Source organism: Carcharodon carcharias, chromosome 19, assembly GCF_017639515.1.
Source record: "Carcharodon carcharias isolate sCarCar2 chromosome 19, sCarCar2.pri, whole genome shotgun sequence".
In the NCBI taxonomy this organism is placed as follows: domain Eukaryota; kingdom Metazoa; phylum Chordata; class Chondrichthyes; order Lamniformes; family Lamnidae; genus Carcharodon; species Carcharodon carcharias.
Genome location: NC_054485.1, coordinates 23929889 through 23945686, shown reverse-complemented (window position 1 = coordinate 23945686; position 15798 = coordinate 23929889). Strand labels below are relative to the sequence as shown.

General features: G+C 42.1%; 1 protein-coding gene across 1 annotated transcript in view; it reads left to right on the top strand.

The window, feature by feature from the left end:
- LOC121291173 (taste receptor type 1 member 1-like) overlaps nucleotides 1-15551 on the top strand; it is a 56052-nt gene extending 40501 nt beyond the window's left edge. Inside the window, exons 8-13 of the mRNA XM_041212264.1 lie at nucleotides 5136-5271; nucleotides 6846-7143; nucleotides 7734-8528; nucleotides 12357-12563; nucleotides 12893-13013; nucleotides 14623-15551. Coding sequence (XP_041068198.1) covers nucleotides 5136-5271; nucleotides 6846-7143; nucleotides 7734-8528; nucleotides 12357-12563; nucleotides 12893-13013; nucleotides 14623-15551 — 2486 coding nt within the window. The remainder of the gene's footprint in view (nucleotides 1-5135; nucleotides 5272-6845; nucleotides 7144-7733; nucleotides 8529-12356; nucleotides 12564-12892; nucleotides 13014-14622) is intronic.
- The last annotated feature ends 247 nt before the right edge of the window (nucleotides 15552-15798 follow it).

Genomic DNA, 15798 nt, shown 5'->3' with positions numbered 1-15798 from the left:
CCCAGGGACACACACCAGGACAAACATCAACTGCAGCTGGAGGATCATAAACTCGGTGAAAGACGCTCTTTGGTCTGCCCGAAACTTGTTGGTCTTCCAGCGCAAAGAGTTGTCCCCGATTGAGTGTTGCAGATTGGCACATTCCAAGGTCCAGGACTACGCGCTGAAGGACGCACTAAAGCTTGGGGCAGCCGCCACAAAGGCGCAATGGGGAAGGGTTGCTGTCTAAGACCTTTCTGCCACAGTGCACCAAGGGGCTGGGAACTGTTGAGAGCCCCTCGGGCTGTACAGCTTAAAATGAATGTATGCAGTAAATACTAATTGTATTATAATGGTATTGAAGCACCTCAGAGTGCAACATGATGTATGTTGATAACTCCAATACCATTGTCTAACTGTCTGCATTGACCATATTGAAATGATTGTAATATTCATTGATTGTATTGATGCACCTTGTGATACATGTGTAAAAGTTGAATATGATTGTACTTATGTGATGGTGATTGTGAAAGTGTTTGGAATGTTCTTCCAGATATTTTATGAATAAAGTATATTTTTCAAAAAAAAACCCTGGTCTTTATTAATAGGGGCATAGATTACAAGAGCAGGGAGGTTATGCTGACCTTATATAGACCTCAGCTGGAGTATTGTGTACAGTTCGGGGCACCATACTAAAGGAAGGATGTGAACACATTGGGGAGAGTGCAGATGAGGTTTACAAGAATGGTTCCAGGGATGAGAAACTTCAGCTATGAAGATAGATTGGAGAGGTTGGGACTGTTCTCGTTGGAGACGAGAAGGCTAAGGGGAGATTTGACAGGGGTGTTCAAAATCGTGAGGTGGCTGAATAGAGTAAATAGGGAGAAACTGTCCCCATTTGTAAAGGATCGAGAATGAGAGGGATTGATTTAAAGTGATTTTCAAAAGAAACAAATATGATGTGAGAAAAAGCTTTTTCACTCAGCGAGTGGTTCGAGTCTGGAATGCACTGCCTGGAAATGTGGTGGAGGTGAAGTATGGTGCTTCAAATGAAGCATTCAAAAGGGCGTTGGATGATTATTTGAATAGAACCAATGTGCAAGTGTATGGGGAAAGGCAGGAGAATGACACTAATTCATGATGCTCATTTGGAGAGCCAGTGCAGACACAAGGGGCCGAATGGCCTTCTTCTGCGCTGTAACAATTCTGTGATTTTAAATTCTCAGGACACTGCACTGACAACCCACCTTGCTCCCCAAATCCCTCAATGCAAACCCTCCCTACCTGCCTGGTTAGGTTGTGAATCATCTGACTATCCCAATTATGTGTATCTGTGCTGTAAGTTTGTTAAATTGCATTTCCAACTTTGTACAGGAATCCGTTATAAAAGTTTGCATTAAATCTTTCATGAATTGTCTACCAAAATACTTCTACATTAGCAGTAAGATTCTGTGTTGTACATTATCAGAATTTGTGCAGAATTTGAATTTTTTTGAAAATTAATATGTGCAAATTATTAAGTAATTGTTCAACTAAACATTTGAAGAGTACACATTTTGTATCAATATAATTAAAATTGTTCTGAGTTTGTAATTTATATTGTAGGAAATAGAATCAAACAATCCAGACTTGAAAGCGTTCAATTATAAAGTGTAAGCATATATAGAAAGAATGAGTTACTTAATTTTTAACCAGTGAATCATCAGGGTGTGAGAACTTTAAGTCCGCTTTTGTTCAAAAATTTTTTTTAACTGGCTGTCATGTTACAGGGTGGAAGTGTTGCTTCAGAGAGGGTTCAGATGTTGACCACTGTTTTGCCCAAGTGTATTGAACCTGACACCTGAAGAAAGGCTAAATCACTAAAATATGGATGAATTGATGGAGAAAAGGAATCTTGCTGAAAGTGCATCAAATATCAAATGCAAGATGAGTGGATGCTGGAAATTTGAAATAAAATGGAAAATGTGCGTGAAATGACCGATATATTAGAGAATATCTGTGGAGAAAGAAGCTGAGTTAACATTTCAGGTCTGCAAGTCAGCCGCTGAATTGACTATACTCTTGATGCTGTCCTTACTTGATATGTTCGCAAGCATTTTCCAGTTGATTTTACTCAAAATCAATCAGCGTGAGCTGATTTGCACCCTCCCTAGACTATGGCCACACAGGCCAATTTAAGTGAAAGGTGTCTGTATCCAGCCAATTTGACACTAAAAACAAACAACTAAGTGCATTGAACATAGAAAAGGGTAGGGACCTGACAAGGAATCATCAATAGTACCATCAAGTAATACCTGCTCACCAGTAACCTGCTCCGTTTGGGTTCCGCCAGATATCATCACAGCCTTGATCTAGACATGAACAGTTAAGATGTGATCGGATCAAAGTTTTCAAGATATTAAGGGAAGCCGAAGAGTGGATAGAAGCTATTTCCGCTGCTTGGGGAGTCTAGACATAGCTTAAAAACTGGAGGAAGGTCCTTCAGTAGGGAAGTTAGGAAACACCTCTACACAAAAAGGGTGGTAAAAGTTTGGAACTCTCCTCCCCATGGTAATTAATGCTAGGCCAATTGTTAATTTTAAATATGAGGTTGATAGATTTTTGGGCATGAAGGGATACGGAGCAAAGGCAGGTATATGGAATTTGATCACAGATCAGTGTCATTATCTTATTGAATGGGAGAACAGGCTCAAGGAACTAAAGGGTCTACTCCTGTTCTTACGTTCCTATGTTCTTAAATAGTATTACCTCATTGACCACTGGGCAAAGTTCACAGTTAAGTTAGCAACATGGCTGTCTTGAGTTCTCTGTCTGTTATTTCTCTAACTGTTTGATGGTCTTTACTGTTTTCTCTGCACTCAGAGGACATTGGTTATTGGTTATTTATTATAGCCCCCTGCCCAGAGTTTAATGAAATTAGTTGTCACTGAGCTCCTGGATGACCAGTTTATCTCCAGATTTAATATTAATCATCTAGCTGTCTTGCAATTGTTCAGTCATTAGCTAAAGGTTAGTATTTTGCCACTTTAGCATGTTGGTAAAATGCACTAAGAAAAATATGACAGTTTGTCCCTATCCCTGTATTCTCCCAGTGGATATCAGAAGATAGGCACCCTCAACCTAACCACCTTCAGCTCTTTATCAATGACCTTCCTTCTATTATAAAGTCATAGGGATGTTCCTTGATAATTCCATAGTGTTCAACAGCATTCATTACTCCTCTGATCATGACTCCTCTGATCATTTCAGCCCACTGCAGGAGCCAGGATTACAAGTAGCAGGTTACATTAACAACCTATAAGTACCAACTATTGAACAGCATGAACAAGAGATAGCCCATTCATCTCCACTTGACCATCAATGGCACCACCATCACAAGTCCCCATCATCTTGGACATTACTATTGATCAGAAGTTTAACAGGACTAGCCATATCAGCACCACTGTTACAATATCTGGACATTAGTCTGTGCATTACTTCCTGACCCCTCAAAATCCTCTCAACCATCTACAAAGCTAAAATCAGAAACGTAATGAACCACTCACCATGCACCTGGATTGAAGTAGCCACAACGCTATAAAAGCTCTTCAGCATGCAGGGTGAAGCAGTTCACTTGAAGAATGCCACTGGCCTTGGACTCATTGTCCACCTCTCTACTGATGAACTGTGGCTGCAGTATGTATAATCTACTGGATCTTCTTCAGCTCCTTGTCTAAAGGTAGGTCCTTGATGATTATTTGCTGAACCACGGCAAAGTGCTATGTTCTTTTTACTATGAGTAGAGTGTGAAGGAAGGCCCTGAATCTGCTTCAGCTGGAATGGGGTTTGAGCCCCATGCTATTGGTGTTCATCTGATCCATATGGGAGCTGTCTAGCTAACTGTGCTAACTGCCCCCCAACACCACGCCCCTCCCAATCTATTGCACTGCAGCAAATCACATCAATGCCACCTGTCTCCACCCCCTCCCACCCCCCAACAGCCCCAATCTCTGTCATCTCCTCCAGCTCTCCAACCCTCCAAGGCCTCTGTGATAATTCAATTATGACCTCTTGCACAACCCTGATTTTAATTGTCCCACCTTTGGTGACCATGCTTTCAGCTGACTAGGCACTAAGCTCTGGAATTCCCTCCATAAATCTGTCTGCCTCTCCTCCTTTAAGGTGCTCCTTAAAATCTATCTCTTTGCCAAGCTGTTCACTGTCTTAACATCTCCTTAAGTGACTTGGTATCGAATTTTGTTTGATACTGTGCCTGTGAAGCACCTAGGAATGTTTTACTATATTAAAGGTGCTACATAAATGCAAGTTGTTGTTGCGATTAAGACGAGAGCTGCAATATTGTGGGAACACCATCAGCTCCAAGTGACATATTATCCTAATTTGGACAACTATCGCTGTCCCCTCATTGTCATTAGATGAATGCCCATCATCATGTGGATTGCAGAGATCAAAGAGAAGACCCACCACTACCTTCACAGGGCATCTCTAGATGGTCAGTAACCATTGGCCTTGTCAGTCACCCCCATACTGAGAACAAATAAAAAAAACAGAAATATAAAGAAAATAAGCAAAACAGAAGTAGAGATGTGAGAGATAAATACAAAAATGAACGTGACAAAACATAAATGAAAGAGAAGGAAAAACAGGAATGAAGGAGTGAGAGGAAAGCCATAACAAAGAGTTGAGCAAAAATAAGGTGGGATATCTTTGCTCTTTATTCAGTTAGGGGGACTCAAGAGACAATGAGAAGTAGAGACGGTGCGGCCTAGTCCAGAAATTTTCAGAATTGTGCAGCACAGATTCAAGGAACTCAGGATAAATTAGGTCTGTCACGTGAATAAAAGCTTCACTCACCTCAAGTGTTGATTTTATCCAGCCATTGAAAGATGGGTTTTGATGAAGGTTTGGCCACATCATTTTCATTCAAATGTGTGCATTATGATATGCAGACATCCTCACATTAATTTTATGTAAATTTTGTTCCCTTATGTAAACACTGTTATGTGTTCATATTTCCATACAAAGCCAATGTTGGGGTAGGTACAAAACTCCTGGTGTCATTGTCAGCTTATATTGATGCCTGGCACTGATAGTATGCTTCTTAACATTAAGGATGTTCCACCTTGTGTTGCTTGCGATGTGCTTTTCTGCACAAGACTTCACTAATGCTGATGCAGAATGCTGTTGGATGCAACTTAAGATGCCTGGGGACTACATTATTGGAGGATTGTTTCAGATCCATGTTGAATCGAACCAGAATCATTCAAAGCCAAAAGTTCCCACGTGTAAAAGGTAAGGAGCAATCAACATTCAGTTAGCCGACACACACAAAAAGAATACAAACTATAGCTAAAATTCAAATTTGTAGAGTAATAGCAGAGAAAAACATTGAGGTAGCTAACCTAGAAAGCATTTCTTGGACTGGTCCTAGTGCTAAAGGAATGGTCTCTGTGTAATTGACTATCATTGTCACATGTTGAGGAGTTTTCTTCACTCACCTCCCCACATATATTGACAGGATAGGAGAGGCTGTCACCTCTAGCCTCCCATTGTGTTAGTGTCTGCTGTTGCTCAGTGATAGCATCCTTGCCTGCAGTAGAGCTCCAGGTTTAAGTCCTACTCCAGTGATTTAAGCACAAAAGTTTGGCTCATACTCCAGTGCAGTACTGAGGGAGGCAAGATGCCATCCTTCAGGGGAAACATTAAACCAATGCCCTGTCTGCCCTCTCGGGTGGATTTTACAGATCCCCTGGGATTTTTTTTTTGAAGAAGAGCAATGTTTTCCCTGTTTTCCTGGTCCATATTTATCCCCCAGTAAAGCATCATCAAAACAGATTATCTGATCATTATCATATTTCTGTTTGTGGGACTTTCCTGTTCGTAAATTGGTTACCATGTTACAACAACAACTACATTTCAAAAGTACTTATGCTTTGGGATGTTCTGAGGAGGTGAACAATGCTATATAAATGCAAATTCTTTATTTCTATGCCACAGTTATTTTCTCCATACGCACATTTGTTGGTCTGCCCCCATTGAAATATTTCTTTCCTCTCTATTTGATCCATACTGCTATGGCCATGGCACTGTTGAACTTCCATCCCTTGTTCCATTCATTACTGTCTTCTTCCTCCCTGCATGTGTTGAAATCCAGACTAATTTCGCAGATTCCAATGCAATCTTTTCTTAGGGATTCAATATGGGGGGATTCTTTTCCCTCCCTCCATCAAATTAAAGAGATGATCTGGTTATTATCACATTGCTGTTTGTGGGAGCTCGCTGTGCACAAATTGGCTGCTGTGTTTCCTACTTTACAACAGTGACTACACTTCAAAAGCACTTGGTTGATGTAATGTGCTTTGGGATGTCCCGTGGTCGTGAAAGGCTCCATAGAAATGCCAAGTCTTTTTTTTTTTCAGTTTTCCACTCTTTGGGCGGGATTTTCCACACCCGGCCGCCACTGGGATCTTCCGGTTGCGCCGCAAGTCAATGGACTTCTGCCTTGCCCACGGCAGGTCCCACCCACGACAGAGCTGGAAAATCCTGACCCTTGCACAATCTGAACACAGCCCAAATCTGGCAGTATTTCTATTCTCTTGGTTTATCTCATTTTTTTTACTCTTTCCAGTCTTGCTGCTGTCCCTCTTGATCCTTCATTAACTCAATTTTTTAAAAAATTCCCCAGCACCAAAAGTCTGATACCAGGTTGGGTATCAACCACTCCGACATTCATCCCTACAATAAACTTCTTGGTAGGAGTCCGGCATGTCAACAAGGTTTGTCTTCTTTATTTTTATCTCCAGCACAGAAAATCCATTACACTACTTGAAAATAAGCACCTTTTTAAAAAAAATATATCTCACTAGGTTTTCAGATGACGGATATATACATTTTCAAACCATGAGGTTCGCAATCGAGGAGATAAACAATTCGAGTTCTCTTCTGCCGAATGTCACTCTGGGGTATGAGATATTTGATGATTGTGAAATCTCCATTGATATCCAAGGAGCATTTGCTTTTGTGTCCCGGCCTCCAGAGTATGCCGTGGAAATAGCCCAGTTTGAGTATAAATACCAACATTTAGCCACAGCGGTGATCGGTCCATTGGAATCAGATGCTGCTATCATCACAGCCAGCATTCTCAGTTTGTTCGGTGTTCCTCAGGTAATGTTTCACCAGTTAATTTCTTGTTTTTTTATCCTCTCTGAATCTCTCACCTTTCAATAGCAACAACACCAACTTACATTTATATAGTGCCTTCAATGTAGTAAGATGTACCTAGGCACTTCACAGGAGCATTATCAAACAAAATTTGGTACTGAGACACTTAAGGAGATATTGGGAAACGTGATCAAAAGCATGGTCAAAGGGATAGGTTTTAAGAACTGTCTTAGAGGAAAGAGAGATAGATGGAGAAGTTTCAAAGTTTACAACCTTGGCAGCTGAAGGCATGGCTGCCAATGGAGCAGTGAAGGAAGTCAAGAATGAGCAAGCGGTTAGAATTGGAGGAATGCAGAAATGTCACGGAGTTGGGGCTAGGAGGTAACAGAAGGGCACCAAGGCCACGGAAGGATTTGAAAACAAGGATGAGAATTTTAAAATTAAGGTATTGCTGGACTGGGAGCCAATGTAGGTCAGTGAGCACAGGAGTGATGGGTTAACAGGAATTAGTACAAGTCACCAAAATTACTTGTGTTAAAAGTATCAAATGGTGAATTAGATATAGAATGAATGACTGTGTCCTTCCATTGCAGATTAGCTTCGGAGCCTCCAGTGAAGAACTGAGTGACAAAACACAGTATCCAACCTTTATGCGAACCATCCCAAATGATGAAAACCAGATTGAAGCAATCATTCTATTGATCCAGAAATTTCAGTGGAATTGGATCTCAGTGATTGGGAGCAGCAATGCTTATGGGGAGAACGGAAAATTCAAAATGAAATCAAGTGCCACTGCATTGGGAATCTGTGTGGCTTCTGAAAGCACAATCCCACAACAACCGTCAGAGTCAAAACAGGAAATCATCGACATCATTGACAACATCATTGTCAATAGGGTCAACGTTGTTGTTGTGATTTCTAATGTCCAGGAAGCAGGACATTTCTTCCGGGTAGTGGTGGCTATGAACATCACTGGGAAAGTGTGGATTTTAAGTGAAGCTATATCTGTTAAGAGAATTATTTCAGAAATCCCCAATATTAAGAGAATTGGCACTGTCTTAGGGGTTGCAGCAATGCAGGGGAAAATGCCAGGATACAAAGAGTTTGTATTAAGGGATATCCTTGCTTGGAACCCTGGTTTCAATCAAAGGGTAAAATACACTGATCCTCAGGGGAAAAGGCAAGAGTGCCCAGATGATAGCTTAATGGCTGCCTGCAACCAATGTGTCCCATGCACATCTGATGGTGTTAGGTCACTATTGCAACTTGCGGAATGGCGTGTTGAGTTCAACGTGTACTCTGCTGTGTACGCTGCAGCCCAGGGTCTACATCAGTTACTTCAATGCAATTCAGGAGAGTGCAAGAAGGAAGCTGCCTACCCAAGGCAGGTTAGGAAATTGCTAAATGCAACTTTTGATCTGAACAAGATTCTTCTAAAGCATTAGAGGTGGGCGTGGAGGTGATAGATCTTGCCTTTATGACTTAGCGTAAAATAGGTGACAGTGAGTTGATTTCTCTGATTGTTTTTATTTCCATTGGCTTCAATATTTCCATTCTAACTGAACATTGGCAAAGATGAATTAACAGTCCTTCTATCTGGAACACTATGAGCTCTTCTTGAATCTTCTTTGTCAATTTACCACCCAACAACTTCAACATGCATTTATATAGTGCCTTTACACTGTAAAATGTTCCTAGGCACTACACAGGGGTGTTTTCAAACAAAATTTGACATCAATCCACAAAAGGAGTTTCAATGCTAAACCTTAGTCAAAGAGGTAGGTTTTATGGGGCACCTCAAAGGCAGAGTGAGAGGTAGAGAGCAGAGAAGTTTAGGGAGGGAATTCCGGAGCTTAGTATCTCAGTAGATGAAGGAACAGCTACCAATAGTGGAGCAATATAAATTGGGGATATACAGGAGGCCAGAATTGGAGGCATACGGGTATCAGAGGGTTCAGGGATTGGAGGAGATTAAAGAGAAAGGGAGGGAGGAGGCCACTGAGGGATTTGAGAGCAAGGGTGAGAATTTTAAAATCAAGGTGTGATTTAATCCAGGCCAGTGTAGATTATTGAGCACAGGTGGGATGTTTACCTTCTCATCGCTGAAAGGCTTGTCCTTGAAACATCTGTACTTATTACTGGCACCTTATCCACGTGATCATTGTCTGTGTTTTAGACCAGACCCATAAGCAACAACCCCCCACTCCTACCTACCATCCCGCCATTGGTGAGTCAGGTCCCATGGGTGCACATCCCATCCTTCTGAGAAACAATATTTTTGCATACTTCATGTTCAGAGTCCAGGGTCCAGAAAAAGGGGGCATAACCTTAAAATTAGAGTTATGCCGTTCAGCGGCCATGTCAGGAAGCACTCCTTCATGGAAAGCGTAGTGGAGATCTGTATTCTCTCCCAGAAAAAGCTGTTGAGGCTGGGAGTCAATTCTACCAACCTAGAGAAATTTCACAGGACAGCAAACATGTTAAACAGTGGGAGCAGTATGCTATAGACAGAGCGAAGTAATCCCATAACCAACAGATTAAGATGAATGCTCTGCAGTCCTGCCACATCCAGTTGTGAATGGTTGGGGGAAATAAAACAGCTAATGGGATGAGGAGGCACCACAAATATCCCCATTTTCGATAATGGGGGAGCCCAGCAAGTTAGTGCAAAAAACACGGTTTAAAAAAAGGTATCTTCAGCCAAAAGCGCTAAGTGGATGAAGCATTTTAGCCTCCTGCTGAGGTACATGGCATCAAAGACGCCAGTCTTCAGCCATTTCGATTCACTCCACACAAGAAAACTGGACACAGCAAAGGCTGTGAGCCTCTCAGCACTCTAGCAGCAGTGTTGAACGCTTGTGGTCCAGATCTAGCTGTGCCCTTAGCCAATCTGTTACAGTACAGCTACAACACTGGCATCTACTCAAAAATGCACAAAAGTTTTACAAAAAGCAGGAGAAATCCAACTAGGCCAATTACCATCCCATCAGCCCGCTCAATCATCAGCAAAGTAATACAAAGTGTCATCGACAGTGCTATTATGTGGCACTTATACAGCAATAACTTGCTTACCGATGCTCTGTTTGGGTTCCACCAGGTTCACTCTACTCCAGACCTCATTACAGCCAATTAGTCCAAAAAAGGACAAAACAGCTGAATCCCAGAGGTGAAGTGGGAGTGACTGCCCATGACATCAAGGCCATATTTGACTGAGTGTAGCATCAAGGAACCCCAGTAAATTTGTAGAAAACAGAAATCGGGTGGAACCTCTCAACTGGTTGGAGTCACACCTGGCACAAAGGAAGATGATTGTGATTTGTTGGACTCTAATCATCTCATTTCCAGGACATCACTGCAGGAGTTCCTCAGGGTGGTGTTCTAGGCCCAACCATCTTCAACTGCTTCATCAATGACCTTCCTTCTATCATAAGATCAGAAGTGGGGATGTTCACTGATGATTGCCCAATGATCAGCACCATTTTCCACTCAGATACTGAAGTAGTCCATGCTTGCATGCAGCAAGACCTGGAAAACATTCAGGCTTGTGCTGATAAATTATGAGAGAATCTAACCACCTCCTTTTGACATTTAACATCATTGCTATTGTTGAATCTACCACCATCAATACTTTGTAGGTTATCATTGACCAGAAACTTAACAAGACCAGTCACATAAATACTGTGGCCACAAGAGCTGGGAATTCTGCAGCAAGTAACTCACCTCCTGACCCCCCAAAGCCTGTCCACCATCTACAACGTAGATGTCAGGAGTGTGATGGGACACTCTCCGCTTGCCTGGATGAGTTTAGCTCCAACAACACTCAAGAAGCTCAACACCATCTAGGACAAAGCAGCCCACTTGATTGGCACCCCATCCACCATCTTAAACTTTCATTCCCTCCACCACTGACGCACAGTGGTGGCAATGTGCACCATACACCATACACAGCAACTCACCAAGTCTCCTTCCATGGCTCCTTTCAAACCCGTGACCTCTACCACATTGAAGAACAAGGGTCACAGACACATGGGAACACCATGACCTCCAAGTCACATACCATCCTGACTTGGAACTTTATTGCTTTCACTACTGCTGGGTCAAAATTCTGGACCCCTAACAGTACTATGGCTGTTCTTTCGCCGGAAGGACTGCAGTGGTTCAAGGAGGTAGCTCACCACCACCATGGGCAATCATGGGCACTTAGGGATGGGCAATAAATACTGTCCTTGCCAAATATGCCCACATCCCATGAAGAAATAAAAAAAATCTCGTCCCTCTACTGATGTCCAAATGCATGCACTTTCCAATAATGTCCACTGAGTGGCAATTGGAAATGGAAGCATTGAATTCTTTTACTGATCTGCTTATCCTTGCATGATAGTATGTACAATAATGGTCATGCAGCTTGTGGACTACTTTATAGACTGGGAGCATGCTACGCTCAATCCATGGTCCGTGCTGGTTCCTCTCCAAGAGGGTGTTTCAATTAATCTCGTTATCCCTGAGCTTTTCTATAAAAATATTCACGGCATGTGAATGTCACTGGCAAACCCAGGGTTTTTTGCTCATCCTTATTCAACTGAGAGGCTTTCTAGGCCATTCCACAGGGGAGACAAGAGTCAACCACATTGGTGTGGATCTGGTGTCACATGTAGGATGAGTAATCCAGGGACATGGACTAAGGATCTGGAGACAGGAGTTTAAATCCTGCTAAGGTAGCTGGGAAATTTAAATTCAGCTAATTAAAAATACTGGGATCAAAAAGTCAGCATCAGTGATGGTGACCACAAACCTACTGCATTGTTGTAAAAACCCATAAGGTTCACTAACACCCTTTAGGGAAAGGAATTCCCTGTTCTGGTCTACATGTGACACCAGATCCAGACCAATGTGGTTGACTCTTGTCTCCCCCCTGGAATGGCCTAGAAAGCCTCTCAGTTGAATAGGGATGAGCAAAAATCCTGGGTTTGACAGTGGCACTCACATGTCATGAATATTTTTATGGAAAAGCCCAGGGATAACGAGATTAAGTGAAACGTCCTCTTGAGAGGAACCAGCACAGATAATGGATTGAGCATGGCATGCTCCTGGTCTATAAAGTAGTCCACAAGCTACATGACCATTATTGTACTTAGGTGAGTTCTATTTATCTGAATATTTTTCAGCGTATCTGCCTAGGGCCTCTTCGATGATCCTACCCTTGCCTTCTCTTCCAGCTTCTTAAAACTTTGAAAAGAGTCAATTTTTCCCTTAACGGAATGCCTATCTCTTTTGATGAGAATGGAAACCCTCCAATTGGATATGACATCATTTACTGGGATTGGAAGAATGATATTGTTTCCTTCAATGTGATTGGGTCGTACAACCCAGGACAGCTTCAAATTGATGGCTCCTTGATCGATTGGAATTCACAAGGAGGCAAGGTAACTTACGTGAGTTCTCATTAAATATTGAGAACTGATTCTTTTTTCTAAATAATATTTCCTCCTCTACTTCCTCTCCCTCCTCCTGAAGATGCTGACTCTTACTGGAGGTTGATATGAGACATCTTCGACCCTCAAGGATCTAGTAGCCATTCCTCATCGGCCTAGAAAATGAGATTGTGAAAATGATATTTGATTGTGAAGAGATCAGAGCCAAGTCTGATCCTAAACATTGGGAAAGTTGATATATCCATAAAGAGTAAATATTCTACATTTTAAAAAATCCTTTGTTTTAAAATGTAAAATCATTATTTTCTTGTTCCAAACAGATTCCTACTTCAAACTGTTCCAGTGAATGTGAACCCGGTCAGATAAAAATTACTCTCGGTTTCCAACCGTGTTGCTTTACATGCAAGGATTGCGTTGAAGGAACTTTCCAGAATGAAAGTGGTTTGTATAAAGCAGTCTCTGTCAAGGTGGTTTCTGTCATAAAGGGGTCATGGGGTGAGGCAAGCAATATGAGGTTCATTTTGTGTCAATGACACACATTCTTCTTTCCAATTCACCACAAGGACAAATTCTCAGTCCCTCTGGGGAATGCACTGATTAGGAGCAAAGGATTTTCCTTGATTGAAAGAAAGAAGAATGGGAGACCCTCTTATACACTCATTATACAATCTGTCAGATTGCAGAATCATAGAAATCACAGTACAGAAGGTAGACATTCTGTCCATCGTGCGTATGCTGGTACTACAGGTAGAGTCCATCAAATCCAGCACCCTCAGGACCGAGGCTGGATTTTGGATACTGCTGGATCTCAGGATGGGTGATTTGGGCCATGGGCAGTTCGGGTCAAGCCGTGACAGGTGGGGTCAAGGGTCGCTTGGAATGCAGGATAGTGCGCCGTGCAAAGCAGCGAAGTTGGTAACTAGTCCGGAGCTGTATCATGCCAATGCAGCACCTAGCCAAATTGTCCAGGTAAGTTCCTTTTTAAAATTTTACTCAGTTAAGATTGATGCATGGAACATTATAAAAATGTTCAGCTTTCGAACACCACCAGCTTTCAGATAGCTGGATTTTTAAAATTCATTCATGGGATGTGGGAGTTGCTGACTAGGCCAACATTTATTGCCCATCCATAATTTCCCTTGAGAAGGTGGTGGTGAGATATTCTATCTGTAGCTCTTCAACTGGAATTATCCAAGAACACAAGAACTCAAAAATTAGGAGCAGGAGTAGATAATTCGGCTCCTTGAGCCTGCTCCGCTATTCGATAAGATCGTGGCTGATGTGATTGAGGCCTCAACTCCACTTTCTTGTCTACACAAATTCCTGTCCACTGCAAGCACATTCACCTGCTTTATCCAATTTTCTTCAGCTGCATCTAGCCTCTGTTCCACAGTTGCAGTGTATCTACCACTAGGGAACTTCCTTAATAATGCAAGTTGAGTGGAAACACATTATTTAACATCGTCTAACCCACCTTTACTATCCCCAGACCGTATTTCTCCAATGCTCTCCTTGCGGGCTGTCCAATCTCCCCTCTTTACAGATTCCAACTCATCCACAACTCTGCCTTCCACATCCAGACCCGACAAATTCCTCATTGCCAATGTATGGGTTTTAAAATCACTCTATGATTTTGTATCACTCTACCTATGACCACCTCCAGTCCTCCATCACAGCTTGCAACCCTCTTGCTGTTCTGAATCTGGAATCCGGTGCATTTCTTAATCATTCCATTCTACTTTGGTGGCACAGCCTACATGCTTTGGCACCTTGGAATTCTCAGTTCCTAACCCCCCCGCCCCCGCCCCCCCAAATCTCCCGCCTTAATTTTTAGCTCTCCATCTTGCAATTTCTCCTGAAATAAAACCCTCTCTAACCCAACTTATGATCACCTCCCTAGCTCTTCTCTCAATCCCTGCTTAGGTACAGCAATTTTGATATGTTTTGCTATGTTAAAGATCATATTAAAGTATGGGTTATTGTAATCAAGGCAATGGAAGAGATCAAACCAACCTCTTACTTCTATGGGTATCTTTGTTTTCTTTTACAGAGTGTGTACCTTGTGACCTAAACCACTGGTCACCCTCAAAGAGCACTGTTTGCCTTAACAGACATGTGGTATATCTGAGATGGAATGAGAGCTTTTCCATAGTGATAGCCTCGGTAACAGGGATTGGACTCATAGTGAAAGTGCTGATCAGCACCATCTTTGCCATTTATTTCGACACTCCCGTCGTCAAGGCTGCAGGAGGGAAGCTGTCTTTTGTCCTTTTGTTGGCCTTAGCCATTAGCTGCAGCAGTGTGTACTTCTTCATTGCGGAGCCAAACGTTGGGACTTGTATCACCAGGAAATTATTATCCATGGTCAGCTACACAACCTGCCTGGCATGTCTACTCGTGAGATCTTTTCAGCTGGTGCTTATCTTCAAAATGGCCAGCAAGTTGCCAATGGCTTACAGATATTGGGTTCAATACAATGGGCAGTATATTTTTGTGTTTATGACCACTGTCATTGAGATCGCTTTATGCTTCATATGGATATTCTCTAAGTTTCCAGTTTTTCATAGGGACTATGATATTTCCAAAACTGAAGTAATTCTGATATGTGGTTCCAAAAATTCTCTTTCCTCTCTCCCATCTGTTGGCGGAATTACTTTTCTCAGTTTACTTTGCTTTGTGTTTGCCTTCCTGGGAAAAAATCTGCCCAAACAATACAACGAGGCAAAATATATTACCTTCAGCATGACAATGATCTTTATTTCTTGGATCTTCTTGTTTTTGGTGATTCCCTACTGTCCTATGAATTACGCACCTGGTATTCAAGCAGCTGTCCTCCTTCTAAACTGCTATTCCATCACTGTCGGATATTTCTTTCCAAAATGCTACATCATTCTCCTTAAACCAGAGTGCAACACCACAGCATTTTTCCAAACACGTATCCATGAATATACCAGGAACAGAGAAACTCCGCAACCATAGAATTTGTTAACACAATCCAAACCTTTGTTGCTCTGCACAGCATCTTTCTTTGCTTGCCAGTTTTCTTCTGAAAGCATTGGCTTGTGCCAGGGTTTGTTAACAAATAGTAATTTGCATTTATGTATTTTTTATTCTTTCATGGGATGTGGGTGTCACAGACAAGGCCAGCATTTGTTGCCCATCCTTAATTGCCCTATGAACTGAGAGGCTTGCTGGGTCATTTCAGAGGACATTTGAGAGTCAACCA